This window comes from Mercenaria mercenaria, chromosome 8, assembly GCF_021730395.1.
Source record: "Mercenaria mercenaria strain notata chromosome 8, MADL_Memer_1, whole genome shotgun sequence".
NCBI lineage: Eukaryota > Metazoa > Mollusca > Bivalvia > Venerida > Veneridae > Mercenaria > Mercenaria mercenaria.
The window spans coordinates 74,041,766-74,064,479 of record NC_069368.1 but is presented as its reverse complement, the minus strand read 5'-3'; the positions used below and the strand labels follow the sequence as shown (position 1 = coordinate 74,064,479).

At 34.9% G+C, this 22,714-nt stretch overlaps 1 protein-coding gene across 7 annotated transcripts in view; it reads left to right on the top strand.

Moving 5' to 3' along the window:
• The window catches only part of LOC123566068 (dmX-like protein 2), a 136,915-nt gene that overhangs the window by 8,798 nt on the left and 105,403 nt on the right, over positions 1–22,714 (top strand). For 5 of the 7 annotated variants that reach the window (XR_008372170.1, XM_053550196.1, XM_053550195.1 and 2 more), the window contains exons 2-11: positions 4,924–5,049; positions 5,910–5,981; positions 7,548–7,626; positions 8,655–8,844; positions 9,433–9,499; positions 12,314–12,353; positions 12,668–12,803; positions 14,315–14,500; positions 15,745–15,768; positions 22,341–22,516. Coding sequence is in view for 6 of the 7 variants with exons in the window: in XM_053550196.1 (XP_053406171.1) it covers positions 4,924–5,049; positions 5,910–5,981; positions 7,548–7,626; positions 8,655–8,844; positions 9,433–9,499; positions 12,314–12,353; positions 12,668–12,803; positions 14,315–14,500; positions 15,745–15,768; positions 22,341–22,516 (1,096 nt within the window). In the remaining variant the exon portion in view is untranslated. The remainder of the gene's footprint in view (positions 1–4,923; positions 5,050–5,909; positions 5,982–7,547; positions 7,627–8,654; positions 8,845–9,432; positions 9,500–12,313; positions 12,354–12,667; positions 12,804–14,314; positions 14,501–15,744; positions 15,769–22,340; positions 22,517–22,714) is intronic. The other 2 variants (XM_053550199.1, XM_053550198.1) reach the window with 1 other exon arrangement.

The following is a 22,714-nucleotide window of genomic DNA, read 5'->3' as shown; positions in this document are numbered from 1 at the left end:
ATAGCTAGTGTTTTTTAGAAGTTTCGCATTTTCCATAATAATGTCAGTGTCACCGGCGTCACGGAAGGATACCAGAATCGATCTGTGACGGATTTTACCTCTGGCGCGCACCACATTACGTTTGCCAATGCGATACGCCTTTGTTATAAAGATATTTGCAGGATCCAAATTCAGTTGGTCTTTCAGAAAGTTTGTAATTATTGTATGACAATTATCAGCGTTAACAATCTCTGCATGACCACTAAATATCAAATTATTGTGGAGTAGTTTTGCTTCAGTGTCAATACTTTTGTATTCCAAAAGCCGAAGACGGGCCTCCGTAACATCACACCTAGCCGCTTGGAGATATGACGATTTATTAATGGCATCAAGTTTATAATTCATTGGACCAATATTCATCATCATGTCAAACATAATGTTCATTTTGTCATTCATGTTCATAGCAACAAAGTCTTGCTTAGACGGTACACCTGTTTGGTAAAGAGTACTACCTGTTGATGTTGTACTGCTCGATCTGCGAGATCTTTTTTTGGGGTTATCCATTGTTTCCTCCATAAGAGGTACAAATTTCCCTGTATATTTTGCCATGTTTATCCGTATTTCACTATAAACTATATTTCACTATATAATAAAGTCTTCATACGATCATAGGAAAGTCTTTTTAGTCACTAATTTACACAAAGGTTCACAAATTAGCGGGAGCGATAAAATCCACGTCCGCCATTGATCATATCCGGAAGTACCTCAGGTGTATGCTGCTGGATGTGACATTGTTGGCCGGCGGTCAAAACTGGTTAAAACCAGTCAATACTGGTCAACACCAGTCAATACTGGTCGATTCAATACTTTGGTCACTCTTGGGTGGTCAATACTAGTTAATTCAACACTTTTACATAATGCACATTAACAGATTAGAACAGACTGTAAGAGTAATGTAAAAATAATAAAGCAGTTTGAATAATATAGAATTTTGTTTAGTAAAAAGTATAGTGCGCAGGGTCAATGCTGGTCGATTCAGTTTTGGTCCTTGGCAGTGTGTCCTGGTCAGGCTCAGTTCTGGACAATATACTTAGACTGGTCAGTGGTCAATACTAGTTTATTCAATGCTATCTTCAATTTATCAATTATCTAATTCAATTTATCTTCTTATAGTAGCCTTTATTTTGAATTAATAAAAAAAAATATTACTATAAAATACACTCATGGAAATGGACAGTACTGGTCAATTCAAATTTAAGTCCTACACAGTATCCCTGATCCCTGATCAACACATATAGTGGTCAGTACTGGTCATTTGAATACTTTGATTGCATAACTCTTTTTTAGATAAAGCACCCTAATTAATACAGTGGGATTATTGATCATGACAGCTAATTAGTGACTAGATAGACAGGCCTGCAATATATAATCTTTTGTATATTGTAAGACAGGGTGTCAATTAGGCAGTGTGACAATTGCTATCAAAACACAATTAAACCACTTCCATAAAAGGGTTCAGTTGTTTACAGCAATTTTCATTGAATTATATTCCAGTAAAAATAATTAGATTTAACACTTGTGAATCAAACACTTAACTGCTACAATACTTTCTACAAATGAAATTCAGTTAAATTAGCAGTTTAATGACCAGTATCAACCAGTACTGACAAATGACCACTTTGACTAATTTGGGAGTATGGTTATGGTTGTTTTAACTAAATATAATGCATGCAAACACCTTCATCAAGTCCCAAATGCTCTTAATAGTCATTATTTAAATTGTTCATAAACTCTGCAAACTATCTTAACAGTCAGTATTGACTAAATAACCAGTATTGACCAATCAACCAGTATTGACCACTTCAGGGAGTATTGACTGGGGCGGTTTTAACCGCCCAACATTGTTGTTTGATAATATTTCAGGTATATGTTGCTGGATGTGACATTGTTTGATAATATTTCAGGTGCTGGATGTGACATTGTTTGATAATATTTCAGGTATATGTTCAGGGGTTCCATTTGACCCGGGACCCCGGGTCCGGACCCAGGAGATTTTCAAAAGGCACTCAAAGGACCCGGCATTATACTTGCCTGTGCGTCACTCGGGACTCGGTGCATTTTCCTTTGATAATCTTTTCTCTTATCATTTATTTCCTGCAATAAAACTGTGTCCACAATTAACTCGTGAATTCCAGATAAACACTCGTGCTCACTGAAACCACGCATACACTAATAATCATATGCGTGACATAAGCAGTAAGGTATGGAAGGCGGAGTTAAACTACCGTTGACAGGCGATAGCAAGGCGGGACTTGTGTAATAACAGCTTGTAAGCTATGTCAACACAGTGTTTGTGGATCAAAAGATGTGAAAAATCTATAATCTGTTTAATAAACAACATCCTTTAATGAAAGGAGGGGAGCAAATTTGCAACAATCTTATTTGATTAGGCAGTGAATTGGCGATAATTAGATTACTGAATAAAAAAAAATTGATAATTATAATCATTATTATATGTGCTTGATACGATTTTATGAGCGGATCGGTCGTAACCATATAGCAATTTTTTTATTGTTACCAAGTCTTAGTTTAGGGGGAAATGCTTTAATAAATAAGCAGAAATTGTAAGTTTTGAATGGCTTTGATGAAAGAAAATAATTTAAGAACAGGTATATTATCAATAATTTAAGTCTTAACTTACGTTTTCCATATTTGTCACCTGTATTCGTGACTGTGATTTTCGGATATATCTGTCTTTTCTAAAAGATTTTCTAGTTCAATCTTAATAATTAGTCATTGAAAAGTCTGCATTTAAGAAAATATGACAATTGTTAAAGCAGCAAATATTTTGAAGCATTTCTGATAATATAACTTGCAAATGCATCAAACCTCACCCACCATTCTTGTAATGGTTTATTACTTACAACTGAATAAGCCCTATGATTTTTATTATGAAATAAAATATTAATAACACAAAACCTTTAGGTTAAATTAGGTATTATTGTGTTACCAGCTGGGTATTAGTATATAATAACAGGGGTTCCACTAGACCTGAAAACCCAAGAGTCCCAGGACCTTTGGGTCCAAATTCTGAAGGGTCCTTTTCCAAGATAAGGAGTCCTGTCCCAACACGTCGATATAATTGACTATATTTTCTTATGTAGGCCTAATACGTAGATCTCTTAAGCTAATAAAGCAATAAAACTTAGATAATGTTACAACATATAAAATGTCTCTTTCAGGTTATATAATCTCATATTTTAAACCAATATTTATCAAAATTCATGTTGTCTTGATTAGGTTTTTCTTCAGTATTTCATTTAATAACAGAAAAGTGCTATAACACTCTGTAAAAATGCATCCAAAATGTACTATCCGGATACTGGTACACTTTTGGAATGTTGTCTGAAAGTGGTTTTTGCTTAGTTTACTTGGCCCACTAAGGTAAACCAGAGATAGTTCCTCAAATAATGATGGTACTTATCATTAAAAATTGAATTGAAATGCAGTTACATAATGTTGCTGGATGTGACATTGTTTGAAAATATTTCAGGTATAAGCTACTGAATGTGACATTGTTTGATAATATTTCAAGCGTATGCTGCTGGGTGTGACATTGTTTGATAATATTTCAGGTGTATGCTGCTGGATGTGATATTGTTTGATAATATTTCAAGCGTATGCTGCTGGGTGTGACATTGTTTGATATTGTCTCAGGTGTATGCTGCTGGATGTGACATTATTTGATATTATTGTCAAGCCCGCTTGCGGTTGTCCAAATGGCTGTTCGGTGTATGTGCGTGCCTGTATGCGTCTGTCCGGATTTGTTTCTCCGGACCATAACTTTGACATGCATGGAGCAATCTCGTTTATATTTGGCATGTATGTTAACCTCAGTGAGACAGAGTGTCATGTGCAAACTGCAGGTTCCTATCTCAAAGGTCAAGGTCACACTTGGAGGTCAAAGGTTAAATTCAATAATGACTGTCCAGTTCCTTTCTTCTTCATGCATGGAGGGATTTTGATGTAACTTGGCACAAATGTTCACAACCATGTGACGGAGTGTCATGCGCAAGAACCAGGACCCTAGGTCTAAGGTCAAGGTCACCTTTAGAGGTCAAAGGTCAGATACAAGAATGACTGTCCGGAGCATTTCTTTTTCATGCATGGAGGGATTTTGATGTAACTTGGCACAATTGTTCACCATCATGAGACGGTGTGTCATGTGCAAGAACCTCCAATTACTTCCCTTTGTTATTACTATAAATAGCTTATATTGTAACTTTTTTATTACTGATAGTAACCACTTTTCTGTAGTACAACATGCATGTTACATCCAATTTTGAGGTGTATTTTGACCTATCTCTACTGGTTAGGATTTTTGTGTGGACTTAGATTTTTTTTAAGATTTACTTCCCTTTCTTGTTACTATAAATAACTTATATTGTAACTTTTTGCAGTCATTTTTTATTTGGCATAAATGTTTGCCTCAATGAGACAGGGTGTCATGTGCAACTCCTAGTCCTTTTGACAGCTGGCGGGCTTGGCATGTTGCCCGTGGGCATCTAGTTTCAGGTGTATGCTGCCGGGTGTAATGATGTTTGCTAATATTTCAGGTGTATGCTACTGTGTGTGACATTGTTTGGTATTATTTCAGGTATATGCTACTGGGTGTGACATTGTTTGGTATTATTTCAGGTGTATGCTGCCGGGTGTAACATTGTTTGCTAATATTTCAGGTGTATGCTACTGGGTGTTACATTGTTTGGTATTATTTCAGGTGTATGCTACTAGGTGTGACATTGTTTGGTATTATTTCAGGTGTATGCTACTGGGTGTGACATTGTTTGGTATTATTTCAGATGTATGCTGCCGGGTGTAACATTGTTTGCTAATATTTCAGGTGTATGCTACTGGGTGTGACATTGTTTGGTATTATTTCAGGTGTATGCTGCTGGGTGTGACATTGTGATTTTAGCAAGTGACCTTCAGAGGGTACAGATAATTCCAGGGGTGACCCATGGTAATGTGAAGGTCAGTTGTATAGATGCTTCCACTGACTCTGGAAAGGTATGTACAAAACAACTATACAAATGTATATTATTAAAGGTGAAATTCTTTTCAGCCATACATACTGCATAACTGTTAACTGTTAGCCAGCTGGCAAAAAGTGATCTGCCTTTGGGACCAGTGCAGACCAACATCATCCTGCACCTCTGTGCACTGTCTGCTGTTCAATCAGTAAATTTTCAGTGAACACTTATTTGATGGACCAATCTATTTTAGAAATTTAGCAGGGTAAAGGTTAACCAGAAGGTGCTGGTGTGAGAAATAGAACTATTGTAGCTTGATTTTGTTGAAGGAGAAGCTTTAAATTTATTTGAATTATTCCTATAGTCGGTGGAGAAAGCTGTCTGTAGATACAGTGATTTCCTGTCTACCTTCAAAAATTCAAAACAAGTTCAAATTAACCTATCCGTCAAACGTTCTGGAAGTTTTGATACAGATGATGTTTTATAAGCAGTAACCAAACACAGGTAAGAAATGCTGTTCAGGAGCATACTGCTGCTGATTAAGAGATGGATAGAGAGTCAAAGAAGAGCTTGTTAAATAACAGTGGTCATGAATTACATTTCCCACTTGTGTCAATTCAGTTTAAAAAAATTTGGTATATCTCTCATCTAGCTTGTATAACCAATATGCTTTCAAACTACACAAAGGGAAGTGTGATGCTTTATTTTGCCCCAGAAGAAAACTTAAAAAAAAAAAATAAGTAGTAAGTATACAGTTTATTTTACATGGAAAGTTCTGACAGTTTATGTTTGCGCTGAAGTGGTGTTACATTGTGCAGCCTTTGATAGAGATGCATTACCTGTTCACCACTGTACTATCTTCTTGTAGATGTAGACTCTCATTCTTACATCTTTCAGATTGTAGCATCCTATTTACAGAAGGTGTATATATTTGAACCAGCGCCCCTTTTACACCATGATAGTACCCATGTAAGTAGATTTTTAAGTAGATTTATATGATTTGTTATTTCATTTTTTTCTCCATCTAATATGTTGAAGAAACAAGTCGGAGATAACCTTACTGGTAAAGACTCATAATGACTTTGTTTAGGATATGGTTGCTACATTAATTTCTTGTTTAATCGTAATTTCGATAGATGTGTAGTTGTTTATTCACATATTTGTCAAAGGTTTGAGTATGTGATTCAATCAGTAGAAAGTATGATTGAATCCATTATTTCTGATTGCCTCCCTTTATGTTCATATTAAATATTGACAGTAGTACTTTTCTATCCATGTACAGTTCACTTCATTTGCTTGAACTCGGATAATTCGAAAACGTCCCTTATCTTAAACTTATCATCAGGTCTGAGCAAAATCCCTACATAATTCATTTTGTGCAATGGCTTGAACTACCGATTACATGAACACATTTTGTTGGTTTGATTGAATTCAAGTCAAAGTTTGACTGTAGTTATATTTCCTCTATTGGACGGCTGATTTTTCAGTTTTTAAAATAAAATTAAAAGCCTTATGGAGCTTCTATATGTCATACAAGATAACATGTTCCTCTGCATTTGATAATTGATTATTTGCATCCTTAAGAAATGCTAAGTTTGAAAAAAAAAAAGAGAAACCCATGTTTGCACCTTTTACAGCCAGGCAGGCAGGCATAATAAAGTCATTATCTGCTTAGTTAATGTATTTTTCTGGTTACTACCGTAAACAAAGTTTATACGGAATATCTCTGTCTCTATTGACTTATTGATAGTTGCGTTAATGTACCTTGTATTCAAATTTGATCTTAAATGTACCACTATTACTATCTTGGTAAAGTTCAGTAATGAACTGCCGTGAAGTATCTGAAAGTTACAGCTGTAGACTTAGTCAAAATGTCAGGAAAATGAATGTCTGCTCACAATTTTACCAGGAATTATTAAATGTTGATCAGACATAACACAGAATGTGTTACACTGTTTTATGTGTGTGGTGTTGGGGGAAAGTGTGTTCAAGGCCAAAGTCATTATGACAACAAAGAAACATAAACTTCCATAATTTTCTTGAATCACTGACGTGACTTGTTCCTTTTGTAAAAATTGTTGTTAGATTTAATGCAACTTCTAAATGAAATTTTGAGTGACATTTTGAAATTATGTCTCCCACCACACAGTGGTGTGGGAGACATATTGATTTACTCCAGTCTGTCTGTGTGTGTGTCTGTCTGTCTGTCACAAAGCTTGATCTTCACCAAACTTCAACAAAAGGTGTCTGTCAATAAGTGCTCGGCCAAGTTCGATAACTAGCCAAATCGACCTAGGCACTTCGGAATTATGGCCCTTGAATTACCAAAAACACTCAGATTTCTTGCGCAGTATTGCCCCCAAACCGGAGCCTATACTACTAGTAGTATAGGCGTCCTTTTGGTGTCAAGAAAGCGCATGCACATGTGGATTAAGTAAACAGTATATAAAGACTGACTTACTATTTAGATGATTAGGCAGTTGTGGGAGACATGCGCTTTTCTCAAGAGCATCTCTAGTTCTTGTTTCATTTTAGAAATTGGATTATCACTGGTACCAGACTGCTGTGTTTGAGGCAGACTGTGTTGTACAGTGTCTCACATGGAATTTAGAAGGTAAGAGTTCTTTATTTTTCTCAGTTACTGAATGTTAGTCTAACATACTGCTTTTTTTGCCCCCAAAGGGATTCATATTAGTTTTCAACTGTCCGTCCGTTCATTAGTCACAACGTTAACTTTTTGCATGAAGGCACTTTACTCGCGAACCACTGCACCCAGGACCTTCAAACTTCACTTGCTGATAGTACTTATTGAGTACACGACGCCTACTGACTTTGGGGTCACCAGGTCAAAGGTCAAGGTCACATGGGCGAATGTTAACTTTTTGCATGAAGGCATTTTACTTGCGAATCACTGCACCCAGGACCTTCAAACTTCACATGTTAATAGTACTTATTGAGTACACGACCCCTATTGACTTTGTGATCACCAGGTCAAAGGTCAAGGCGCTGCGGGGGCATTTGTCACCATTAGTGACAGCTCTTGTTAAAATTGTGTTTTAGGTCATCATGGACCAATGTTTTTTCAATAGGACTACTTTAAAAGATATGGTCTTTGATGCTTTTCCAATAAAAGTTTTTATTCTATATCTCATATTTTCATTGGGATGTTAATGTGGCGTGAAACCAAACCTTTTAGTCCTGTTTGGGGTAGTATAACAAGTACTATGTTGGTGCAATGTTAGCCAAGTTTATATTAAATTAAGCTAAGCTGTTTCAATAGAACTATACTTGTGACAAATAAAAATGATAATATTTTCATACCTTTTGTATGACCGATAATCTCAAAAATGACCTTGAACCTGGTAAGGGGAAAATGTCACTATTCCTGTGTTGTACTGACTAAGGAATAGGCCAAAAACAGATATATAATAGTAAAAAAACTGTTAAACCTGTTTGAAGTTTATTAGATAGTAGAGCTTTAGATCTATATGGCTTTATGGAAAACTTTGAAAATCTTCTCTTCTTTAACTGCAGGCCAGTTTTCAAAGAATTTACCAGATATATTTCTTCTCGTACCTGTTTGAGCTGTGAAACTCTTGTGAGCGATGTATGTTCAGCATAGTCCTCTTGTTGATTTTACAGGAAGTAAACTGCTGACAGGTGGTGAAGTGATACAGCTGTGGTCTGTGTCACAAGATGTGCATGAGGACAGCCATCAAAAGAAGAGTGTCAAGTTTTCACTTGGACACGGTGAGCTAGGGCACGGACATGAAGAAACTGTTCAACCTGAACATGAAGTAGAAACTGTGTGGGAAAACATCTGGAAATGCAAGTAAGTCACATAAAAAGGAATAAAGAAAGAAATAATGTTAATACAAGATAAAGTTACAGTGACACTACTACCTAACTACAAAAATTTACAAAAAGAGACATATGTTTCAGTTTAGTTGTAAAAAAAAAGTTATTGTACATAAATTAAAGATAGCTGTAACATATTAATATTTTATACATTTCATCTTATTCATAACTGCTTTTTAACCCTAACCCTAACCTAAAGTTTCTATAATGAACTTGTCCATCTCTCAGTTTAACTGTTAAAAGGGGAGCTTACCAAAAAAGATACTGACTGAATGGCGAACAGTGCAGACCATGATCAGACTGCACAGATGTGCAGGCTGATCTTGGTCTGTACTGGCCGCAAAGGCAGAATCACCTGCTGCCAGCAGACTAAGGGTTAAGAGTACTACTTTGAAAGGTAAATTCTACACCTTAAAGTGCAGTCTTTAAATTGGTAAAAGTCAGTGTTCTATTTTTTGTAATAACTCATGATTATGCAGTCTTTTTGGTTATAAGGGATTTTCTGTGATAAATTGTCCAAACATGACTCCAAGTTTTTACTGATAATTTATTTGATTTTCAGACCAGCCACTCCAGTTCATCATTTACAGTTTTCACCAGATGGACTTTTGTTCGCCTCAGTAGGAACGGTAATGATGTACACGTGTCTAATTCATCTGTGAATGACCTCCTGTTTATGTTTAAAGCTGTGTTTACTTAAGCCCCCATCACACCAAACTAGTTCTCAAAACGTCCTAACCCATCCTAAAATATTATAAAATGAGCTGCGATCTGGCTAGGATGTTTGTACTTTGGCCGGAACATATCCATAGTGCGATCGTAGTTAGTTCATAAACAGTTCTCGATATGTCCATCACGTCTTTATACCGTCTAAAGTCCGTTTATAGTAAGTTCTGTTCGGAAAAAAATGCCCGTTCATCTCATGTGGATACCGTTTCTAGGCAGTCCAAGTCCGTCTGTAGTCAGATTATAGAAGTTCGTAACTAGTCCGACTTCGTTCCGAGTACGTCGAAATACGTCCTAACTAGTTGTTAACTCGACCAACTCGTTCACGGACGGTTTAACTGGTTCTGAGTACGCCCTTGTACGTTCAGAACGTAAATTGCAATCATGTTCTGGCACGACGGCTATTAAAAGCCATCACGTTTCGCCCAGTTCTCATTCTCGTTTGTCTCTTCAACCTCTCAAAACACAAAATTCCACAGCAATAGGCAAGTATCAAAGTGACTGTAAAGGAAAGTGAAGTTAAAACAGTAAAAGATCAATGTCTCACAGAAGCCGATACATAGTCTCCTCAGTCAGCCCCTGAACGTGAAAGTCGATAGGATTAGCGTCGGAATTTATTCCCTGCACCTTCTGACGACTCTGTCTCTAAGTCCGAAGATGAAGGTGGACAGTAAGAAACAAAAGAAAAAATCAGAGGCATAAACTTAGCTAAACCTTGTGCCTAAATCTTGAACCTGTACGGCAACGCCATGTATTTATACCCTAACTTCTATAATTGTACTGAGACGAGATCGACATTGTAGGAACTGTGAATAAACGCAATAAATGTTCTAAAAACGTGCAGAACGTACTGAGAACGTATTGCAAACTCTTAGAACTGTTAAGAAACGTATTGCAAACTTAGTATTTTATTTTGATCGTATTCAGACGGAATAACGACGCACTCAGGATGTAATGCGTTCGAGTTTAAACTTCCTGTGAACGGGTTAAATGAGCTACAAACGGATCCATCCGGTGTTCACACGTACTGAAATTGACAACCCGATCGCATTACGTCATACCACGTCTCTGGTACGATCGAAGAACGGCAGTTCAGTTCATCTCGTTTTAAGTACATTGTTAGTCCGTCTAATTGTAGGACGGAATGATCGAGAGAAATTTTTGAGTAGGCTCAAAGTTCTGGAGCACCGATCCCGTTCAACCCCATCCTGGCCAGTCCATAAATTCTTAGACAGACTGTAGAACGTCGCTACTACGTCTGTTCCGTTGCCACACAGTTTGAGCCCGTTCTGCTACATTTTTCAGAACGTACTGAAAACGAGCTTGGTGTGATGGGGGTGATGGTATATTACTAATATACCTCTGGAATATTTTGAAATAAATTTTACATCATTGCAATTTTCTAAGAGCAATAGCTTCACAAACAGAAAAGAAGTAAATGCTAAAAGATGGTTATTTCTATGAAAGTGATAAAATACAAAAGTACTTTTACCTTTTTGTAACAATAAACTGACTTTTCATAGGGCATTGTTGTCAGTCAAAATTTTTTAGTTTTGATTTAAAATATTCTATTGTGTATATGATCCAGTGACCAAATTCTCAGAAATAATGATATGTATATTTGGTGTGTTGGCTTGACACATGTTGTAAGCATGAATAATCTTAGGGTTACTGTTTGGACCACCTAGTCCGTTACAAGGCTTTTTGTGAATTGTGGCTTTATTTTGCAAGACTTAGATATAAGCGATACATCATTCTAAAATTCTCTGAGGTTGATTGTCAGAACTTTTTGAATTATGAATTTATTACTGACATCTTTGATTGAGAAAATTATCTTATATTCTAAAATGACCCATTTATTTTCTGATCAAACAAAGAAGACTGAAACTATCTTATTATGTGAACAAAATCACTGTTTGTATAACGCAGTTATTATGTCATAGTGTCAATTATAGCAGCATGCTGGAAAAGAAAACCAAAAAAACAGGCTAATATTTGGCGTATGTCATCAAGAATGTAGATAATAATCTTTATTTCATGTTAGAATTGAAATATCCCAGTGATATTGATTTTTGACGATGTGAGAAATAAACAGTTTACATAATGTAGCAATGGGAAAAACAAAACATCCTTCCTTTTAGATGACAAAGGAACACAAGATCATATACGTTTTTTTTCCGAGTCACATGTTAATATGTTCTGTTCAGATAAAAAGGGAACTCATACTAGAGCATGTTGTCATTCATATTCAATGTTTCCTGTTTAGGTGGTTTAAAGGGACTGACCCACACATTTTAGGCGTAAAATAATTTCTCTCAAAAATCAATAGTGGTACAAACTTATTATGTCTCCGCCATGGCTGAAATTTTTACAAAAATGAATATATAAAGTTTTTGACACTGGCCTTTTGCATATTTCTGACAGTCAGTATTGTTAAATATGATTTCCTACACATAATGACAGTAGTGTAACTTTCATATTGCATGAAAATAAACAGTAACAACCATGAACTGGAATTTCTTATTTTCTGTCATTTAGTTGTAAAGATCATTTACTATATAGCTTAAACAAAAACTTGTACTAAATTTTGATCCATAAATATTTTATGGTTGCATTGTACAAATGCAAATGATTGGGAGAGAGAAACAGGTAGAGAATAACACTGATTTTAATATTATGTTACCTTTAGTATGTTATCTGATTTATTTGAATTTCAGCATGACCGGTTAGTAAAGATCTGGTATGAAGACAGAAAAAGTAAGTCAAAGTTGAACGGTAATGTATAAGTTTTGAGAACCTTCCAACAACATTTTATGTAGTTTCTGCATTGCTGTTGATATAGAAAATTTCATTCTATTACTCGGTAGATAGGCAGGTAGTTGTAAAGTATTGCCCATTGCAAAAACAAATTAGCTGTAGACCTACAGTGGGATTATTTTAATAAAAGAATAATTTGATGAGAAACTTTTAAGCTGAGGTTGCATAACATAACATATATATTATGTACAAAGAATTTTTTGCTGTGTTGAAATGTCAAACAGATTATATCTTACTTGAACCCTTATTTTCAGTACAACTTCCTCTGTCTCATGCAGACAGTATTGTCAGTCCAAAATCAGAGAAGTTAAACTTCTCCTTCATTTACATCGCACATCCAAGAGCTGTTAATGGGTTGTCATGGAGAAAGACGAGCAAGTATATGCCAAGGTTAGTACCTTTTTGCAATATTTTACCTGTGTTTGATGGCTAGACACTCCGTAGAATGGAAGGGAACTATATAGCTGAGTGATGAAGGAAGCTGACTTCAAATCACTTGCCTCTCACATGTGCTTTTGTGTTAATGTGAGGAAGTCAAAGTAAATTAGCAACATTATGAACCCATGTGTTAATGTGAGGAAGTCTAGGTTGTGGTTCTATCCCCTTTCACTAATACTTAGAGGAGTAAATTAGCAACATTATGATCTGAACAGTCAGTGTGAATTAAGTGAGAACATAAAATCAAACCTCACTTCAAGATTACAAAACTTACATAGAGGTAAGTTACAGCTTAGATGTTTGTGAATTTCGCATACGGTTATAGAAACAATCAGGTATTGAAATTGAGACTTATCCCTAAACTTGGGCCTTCATGGCTAAATGGTTAAGGTTGCTTACTTCAAGGCCTATGCCTATCACCTCTTTGGGTTTAAAACCTTTCTTGAGGTGTAGAATTCTTTCATGTGAGGAAGCCATACAGTTGGCTTATGGAAGGTCAGTTGGTATGCCCAGTTGTCTGCCAGTGTATGTAATAGTGCTTAGAGGGAAACATAGGGTCTTAACCATTAAAAGTTTGACAGTGGCCATATGACGTACAATTTTGTAGATGTAATGTTAAACCCAACAGAAATAAATAACGAAACAAAAAATGATCCATTCAGTCAGCATTATGAATTTAAAGTCTTTTCTGATTACCAGGTACTATCTCTCCTGTCACTACATTGTTTTGTCAGTATAAAACTATAATATTTACTTTATTTGCAAACAGTAACAATAGTTTATGCTGTGGCAACACTTAGTAATAAGGAAATTTTAGTATTTTGTTTATTGATTGCACTGTTGTTGAGTGGAGATTTAGTGGATAAGATGTCAGTTTCTCAATTTGGGGGTCATAGGATTGAGCCTCCTTGTATGACATCAGCACTGGCTTGGGAAGTGAATACACTTTCAGTAAGCAACACTGAATTACAAAATTAGATTGAATTAGTGTGAACTAAAATAATGCTTTAAGTTTGTATGCAGTTTCTGGTATAGTCGCAGTTACAAACTGCTCATGACATAATATGTTAAGATATTTATGGTCTAAATATGTACTCAACATTTAAACTTTATACAATGGTCAGATTTCAGTTCAACACTAAAAGAAAGCTCATTCTTGAGGTCAGTCTAAATTGGTCACACTTGTTTACATACATCATGCCATCACACAAGATGCCTGCTTTTAACAGGACATTGCCAGTTTAAAGGATACATTGTGACACAGTGTTAGAATGTATTCTGTTTCAACAACAGTCATTACAGGATAGGTTTTTTTATAAAGATTTATAAGTGTATGCAACACTTGATCAGTTAAAACAATTCAAATGAACGAAAAACAAGTCTGTTAGAATAAGTCATAGAGCTGTGTTTGTTTGAGTATGAAATATCAAAGAAATGTAACATGTTTTCACTGATCATTTCAGAGGATCTGTTGCTAATATGTTGATAACATCGTGTAAAGATAATGTATGTCGTGTATGGTCAGAAACGATTCTTCCGGACGATGGGCTCGTTGACCTGGAACAGTTTGAGCCCAATTCTTCATTTGACCCCAAATTTCACATGCAGAGGCACAAAAAGAGGTTCATGCAGAGATTGAAAACTATCAGGTAGTTATACAAATGATAAATGTGAATTGATTGTAAACTGCACGAGTTAAAGATGAATAAGCGTATACAATTGTTTCATGTTGAAGCAACAAAATGTAATTTTAAAGATGTAAGCGTTTTTGATGGGCTTAAAGTGAAACTATTCTGTTAAGCTGTGAAAAGTGTTTGGTTTTCTGATAATGACTTGAGAGGAAAGTATTTCACTGACTGGATGATAATAAAATTTTTAACATTTTGATTTGATACTAGTATAAAGTATTGCGTACAAGCACTAGAGCAGTAAAAACCTCTTTCACTTTCTCACTGTAAGTTATAGTTTATGTGTTAACCTTTTATTAAAAATGGTTTAAACTAAGGTTTATACAGGATAAACATTGAAACCATTTAGTAGCTTATCAAGCATTTTTACGTGCAGTTCGCTTTATTCAAAAGAAAAATATGGGCAACAAATTTGTTAAAGTTCAGTGAAATTTATGTTTCATTTGAAAGAAAACCAAACAGTTTAGCATGGCCAATTTGATGGTGTAGTTTGATTAATTTATAATTTTGTAGAAAATGAAACAATACTTCAGCTTTCTGTGAATTGTAATAAAACTGCTAACACACATTCTAATTGCTGGAATGGACTTTTATAAGTCACTAGCCTGTATGTTTGTAATTGTTTTAATCATTTTTTGGGTCTTTTTTCGCTAAGGGCAAAAGGGGTCTAGGTCTGTGGAGTAGAATAGCACAGTATTTAGGCAAACAGGCATTAAAAGCTTGACAGAAAACTGCATGATTTTAAAGAAATTTTCTGAGGGTAAGAGGCTTGTAAACAGCTATTGCTAAAGAAGAATAACCCTGACATATGTTATCATTTCATTTTGCAATTTTTAAAATGCTTGTCTTGTATTAGAAAGAATAATTATTGGTTATTAGCTTTGTATCGGGAAACATGCATGAGTTTTTCAGTGGAAATAATGCGCGACTTTAGGAGCGCAATATTCTTCTGCTGAAGAACGAATGTTTTTGATGATTCGGTCATTTATGCTACTTTCACAGGAATGGCATTTGTGCTATACACAATATTCCGTACTTTGTAAACCATTTTGTAGGAGAAGGCTTTCAAGTTGATTCAATTTTTTTTCATATTTCTATGTTTTCAGTTCTATTAATACCCATTCTTGTTCATTTTATTTCACTAATTTGTTATGTGAGAATATAATCAGTGTTAACACAATGCTTTATTTTGTTACTGCACTCAGGATTCACATGCACCAATACGAGAGGTGAGACATTCATTCGTATGTCATGCACCATCTTATATACTGTTAACCTGACTGGGAAGAATTTACATATTTCACTAATAATATGTTAACATGGTAGATTTTGTTTGATATCATTCGGATTTGCAAGTTATCTAATGTAAAGGGGATTTTTCCACATTTCAAAACACAGTCTGAAAGAGATTTCTGAAACATAAACAGATTTTTAAAATTTTTTTTTGAAAGTTGAAATAATGTTTTAAGTGTGAAAACAGTGGTGGCCATTTTGTGCACTGTGATTTCATTGTTCTCCCTTTATATGGGCATTGCCAAATATGGTTAAAAACTGAATAAATGCAACATTAAATGGTATATTGATATACCATGGAAACCAAAGTCTACATGTTACAAACAAGTTTATCTGTAACGGAACAGGAATTTCCCATGCTCCGTTTGTCGTTCCCAGCCAGGTTGATAATTTTGAGCAGTCTGCTTTGTAAAATCAGACATGTACATAAAGTATTAAACAGAGAACAGCACTAAACTGCTGCTGCACATTTTATTTAATGCACACTCCAAATTTACTTTTTCCTATTTTACATTATCATGAAAAGTATGAATTGTGTATTAAAATTTTGTGAAGCAGTGGATACTGTCTGATTTTGCTGTTGAACAAAAACTGAATACTACAGTGTATTGTTTGCCCTTTCAGTATGTAGATTAGAGTTTATTCTGGCTGAACAATTCTTACTAGAATAGCTAGAATGCCAGTCTGTTTTTCAAGGCAATTTGCATGATTGTCATGAAATTTTGAATGAACTTCCCATCCACTGATATGTTTGACCTGACCTTGAACTTATAGTCTCAAGGTCTTTGCAATGTAGTCTGCCAGATCCATCCATTGTTTTCTGCCCTTGTCTTAAAAGTATTGTCATGGAGAACAAGAAATGTGAGGATTTTAGTTATGTTATTTCAATAATTTGCAAAAACAGAAATTCTATGCAGGAGATCTTGTTATTGTTTCATGCTGATGTGTTTACCATATAAAAATTACTAATTCTGGTCTCTCAGGACTGTACTCTTTATAAGGAATTAAGTTTAACTTTTGTATTGATTTTAGATTTAGCAAAGGCATAAGATAAGAACACTGAAAATTTGAAAAAAAATGTTCATTCATTATGTTTACTATAAAGACAGCAACTAAGATTCAAGACGTATTTAAACCTCTCAGCAAGTATTTCTAGCCAAGCACTGACAGTACTTTGATATAATAGCATGCCTCTGTTCAAACATGAATGTCTTCTTCTCTGATAATTACAGTTTCCAGTCTTTATATAATATTTTGTCTGTGTGTATATTTTGTTGTTGTACCTCCAGTGTAGAAGACCCATCCATTCATCAGTGACACTTCTTTATACTCCTGTCCTCCCACAGTTTCCATCCAGTTCAAGTAAATCTTGGTACACATCATCAACATAAAGTGAATATTTTGCTGACTATGTCCAGTTACTATTTTTTGAGTTATGCCCCATATTTTGCTCTTAACAGTATTACAAGTACATCTGTACTTTGTGTATCCAACTCCCATGATTCCATCCAGTTCAAATGAAACTTGGTATATGTTATTATCATGAACTGGACATGTGATTCTTTCAGAACTCTCATGTCTGATTATTATGCCCCCACTTTGCGTCCGGATTCATTCAGTCGTGTAGGAGTTATGGCCCCTGACTTAGTAAAAAATTGGTCATTTTAATGCTGTGTCGCGTGTAGCTTTTTAATGCTGTGTCGCGCGTAGCTCCAAAAGTATTTGACCTAGAGTCACCAAAGTTTACAGGAATGTTGGTCAGCATGTGCAGTTGTGCACCTGAGGTTTCACATCCGGATTCATTCAGTCATGTAGGAGTTATGGCCTCTGACTTAGTTAAAAATTGGTCATTTTAATGTTGTGTCACGCATAGCTCCAAAAGTATTTGACCTAGAGTCACAATGGACAGGTATCTAAAAATCTCAAGAAAGCATATATGTTACATGTACATTATATTTGGTTATTTTTTGCATTTTTTTAGCTCACTTGAGGTGAGCTTTTGTGATCGCCCTGTGTCTGTCGTCTGTCGTCATCAACAGTTTGACTGTTAACACTCTAGAGGTCACAATTTTGGCCCAATCTTAATGAAACTTGGTCAGAATATTACCCTCAATAAAATCTTGGACGAGTTCGATATTGGGTCATCTGGGATCAAAAACTAGGTCACCAGATCAAATCAAAGGAAAAGCTTGTTAACACTCTAGAGGTCACAATTTTGGCCCAATCTTCATGAAACTTGGTCAGAATGTGACCCTCAATAAAATCTTGGACGAGTTTGATATTGGGTCATCTGGGGTCAAAAACTAGGTCACCAGGTCAAATCAAAGGAAAAGCTTGTAAACACTGTAGAGGCCACATTTATGACTGTGTCTTCATGAAGTTTAGTCAGAATGTTAATCTTGATGATCTCAAGGTCCATTTTGAATCTGGGTCATGTAGGGTCAAAAACTAGGTCACCAGGTCAAATCAAAGGAAAAGCTTGTAAACATTGTAGAGGCCACATTTATGACTGTGTCTTCATGAAGTTTAGTCAGAATGTTAATCTTGATGATCTCAAGGTCCAGTTTGAATCTGGGTCATGTAGGGTCAAAAACTAGGTCACCAGGTCTAATCAAAGGAAAAGCTAGTTAACACTCTAGAGGCCACATTTTTGACCATACCTTAATGAAACTTGACCAGAATGGTAATCTTGATGATATATAGGTCAAGTTTAAATCTGGGTCAGATGGGATCAAAAACTAGGTCACTAGGTCAGATCAAAGGAAAAACTTGTTAACACTCTAGAGGCCACATTTATGATGTATCTTCATGAAACTTAGTCAGAATGTTAGTATTGATGATCTTTAGGTCAAGTTCGAATCTGGGTCTTATGGGGTCAGAAACAAGGTCACCGGGTCAAATCAAAGGAAAAGCTAGTTAACACTCTACAGGTCACAATTAGGGCCCAATCTTAATGAAACTTGGTCAGAATGTTACCCTCAATAAAATCTTGGACGAGTTCGATATTTGGTCATCTGGGATCAAAAACTAGGTCACCAGGTCAAATCAAAGGAAAAGCTTGCTAACACTGTAGATGCCACATTTATAACTGTGTCTTAATAAAACATGGTCAGAGTTTTAATCTTGATGATCTCAAAATCCAGTTTGAATCTAGGTCATGTAGGGTCAAAAACTAGGTCACCAGGTCAAATCAAAGAAAAAGCTAGTTAACACTCTAGAGGCCACATTTATGACCATATCTTAATGAAATTTGGTCAGATTTATGTTAATCTTGATGATTCCTAGGTCAGGTGAGCGATAAAAAAGCCTTCATGGCCCTCTTGTTTTAAATAGCAACATAATTGTTTTCCCAAAGTTGATCTGTGTCCTTTGTCATGTAGTGGGGGCATCTGTGTCCCATGGACACATTTCAAGTTTTTGTCAAATGTTGTGTCCCTTGTTTGAACTGAATGATATTGCAACTACATCTGTACCTTATGTATTACAACTGCATCTGTATTTTGTGTAGTTGGGGGAAGTGGGAGTTGGTAGTTTCATGTCAATTTTCTTTTCTTTTTCAAGAAGCATTTTCAGAGGACATGTGTCATACAATGTTGACATCATTCATGTCTGTATATAACATTATGTGATATATATGTAAAGAAATGTGGATTTCCTATTTCAGGTCTAGTTGGTTTTTCTTGAGTTATGTTAGTTAGTTTTGCCTTTGTTATGCATACAGAAAGCAATCAATTTGAAATTTTAGCAATGGAACAGCTGGGGCAACGGAACTGCCTCTTAAAGAGAGGTTAATGCAATGTCCTATGTACAGACAGATGTATATCAGGTATAGGAAAAATAGAACGCATGGTACAGAAATGAATTTTACAGTCTGTGAAATTGAGGTTTTTATCAATGCTTACCATTGAATTCTTTAACATAGTTATGTTCTTTGTAATGTCAAAGGATTGGTTAATTGTTTTTAGATATATGTTCAGTTGATTCAAAGTTATAGGGACTGTATTAATGTTTTGATAATTATTCAGTTTATTACAGTTTGTCATGATTGCTATTAAATTACAGTTCATCAAACAATTATGTCATTAAGTGATCGTACAAATGCAGATAGTATTAAGTTGCTGCGTTTGGGTAAATACATTATTCAATTTTAGTAAATTAGTTACTCAAATAGTTTTTACTAGTTGATTTGCAAGTATATGGTATTGAAAATATGAATATTTTGTTGCAAATTGAGCATGCCTAAAATCAAAGTAATGTAAATAATGCTAAATCATGTCATAGTTTTGTATCATTGCACTAAGTAGTTAACATTCAGTTTTAATGTGGTATAACCATGCTTAGAATGTACTTGATATATTCAATAAAGTAATTCGCTATTATAAATAAACAACAGATACTGTGTCTTAGATTCATAAATGAACTATTACTGCGTTTAGAAATTATATACTATAATGTATTTGTTAGGTCTTAAAAGTGTAAACAAATCATGTTATTTATATAACAAATACAAGTGAAAACCTTTTTGTTATTTAATTAAAAAAATTTGATATATATATCTTACACAATATACAATCTGTGCTTCATAATTAGTTTTATGTTAAAGGACATTGTATTTAATAAAATAAGTACCTGATTTTTAAAAAATTACCTTTACACACTTCAACTGTGGCTTTAATTAGGTAGTGGAAGTTATAAGCTTTGCCAAGATAGGATACTGTTATGTATGATTCATTTGAAAGTGTTTAACCAGGGACTGTTGAGCATTGTTAATTTCCCTATATATGGAACATTTTTTAGATTATTTTGATGTTTGATTCTTACAGCTGCAGCAGTATTATAAAACATTTTTTTCTTTGATCTTCAGCACTGATGAGAAGTACTGTAATGTAAAATCTGTAAGGTAATTTTGCAGAAATCCTCCCTCCCTCTGCTTTAATATCATACCTACCACTAGTACCAGTATAAGTTATCAGTATTTATTAAAGACATTACATATAAAAAGCAGAAGAAATAGTTTTGGTTTCCAGATAATAAATTGATGGTTTTGAAATAGAAGTGATCATCAGAACTTTTTAAAACTAAGGACAGTAAAGAAAAAGAAGTCTGTAAGGAATTTGAAGTCAGTTGAAACTCAAATGACAGAATGACCATTCAGTATAGTCACCCTGCACCTTCACTAGATGTCCACCAGGGATTTTGTGAAGTATCAGCGTTGAAGTTAAGTGTCACAGATGAAATTTTACTAGCATATTAATTAGTTGATTACTGAAGGTTTGTTTAGACCATCATTAATTTAGAGTGGAATAACAAGAAATTTTGTCTGTATTGCTTCTAACATACCCATAGTTTTCAGGTCTGCAAATTTAAGTGAGAGTTTCATAATGAAACTATTTAACATATTGCTGTAATATTCAACTGGCTTACAGAAGGTTGGTGGTTCTACCCAGGTGCCCGCTCGTGATGAAATGATGCACAGAGGGGCACCTGGGGTCTTCCTTACTCATCAAGCTGGAAAGTTACCATATGACCTATAATTGTGTTGGTGCGACGTTAAACCTAATAAAATAAATAAAAAAAAAAATGTATGCAGAATTCACAAGGGCTGCATTCTTTGTAGGTGTGTTAATGTAAAGATCATAATAAACATGTATAAAATGAGGTATATTTAGATATTATGCAGAATATTTTATCATGTAACACATAATTATGATAATATTATTTAATCACTTTAAGCCAGATTTGTATTAAAACTGCATGTTTGGAGTAATTATCCAGTAATATTACTGAAGATTATATATAAGTAAAGGTATGTAAGTCTGGACGTGGAAGAGAAAAGCAGCGATCATTATAATGCATTGAAATGTCTGTGAACCTTTGGCAGTGATTCAAACAGTTGTCTGCAGTGTAAACACCGGACTGTTTACAAGTGCACAGAAGTGAGAGTGAAATAATTATAGAGTGAAATAAATGTGGTTCATAGCCCATTTTACATGTGCAAATGTGTGAAAATTAATAAAGGTCTTTTTGTTAGAATCTTTAGATATTTTGTTATTTTTTTCATCTAGCACTTCTTCATAGATGTTTAAGTTTTTGTCTCTCCTGCCTGCTCATATAAAGAAAACACATTTTCTTCTCAAATCCATCTTCATGTATGTAAGGGATCATTTCTGAGTGGAACTACATTGCCAATTTATTAAAAAATGGTTATGAATTCTTACAGAAAAAAATAAAATCAGCTATCTGTCTTTGTTAACGTTTTGTTTTCATTTGCATCACCTCAGAAGTATCACTGGCTCTTTATTTCAATTGAACTCCAAAAAGGAGATGGAGCCAGAGTACACAGGTCCTGTAATGGTTACTTTGTATAGTAAGACTGTAAATAGATGTATTTTATTTTGTTTTAGACAGTTATTTTGTAAATTGTTTGTGCAAAAAGGTTAAACTATGTATACTAATTTTTTAGAAATATAGTGAACTTTATAAGCAATATTTTACTGATGAATTACAGACATGCCATTCATAAGAGGCGGAAACATACAAAATTAGGTCCAGAGATGGTAATGAGTATGCCAAGTTTGAGTAGCGTCAATAGTGCACATGACTTCCACAAGTTCCACATATACCAGAATGGAGTTGTTCCTGCTGTCCACTTCCATTTAGCAGCCAGTATTAACCCCGAGACAGGTAGGTTACAACTTCCACACATCCAAAATACTGTTACATAAAGTTGGAGTTATTTCTATAGTCAACTTCCATTTAGCAGCCAGTATTTACCCTGAGACAGGTAGGTTACAACTTCAACACATCCAAAATGCTGTTACATAAAGTTGGAGTTATTTCTATAGTCAACTTCCATTTAGCAGCCAGTATTAACCCAGAGAC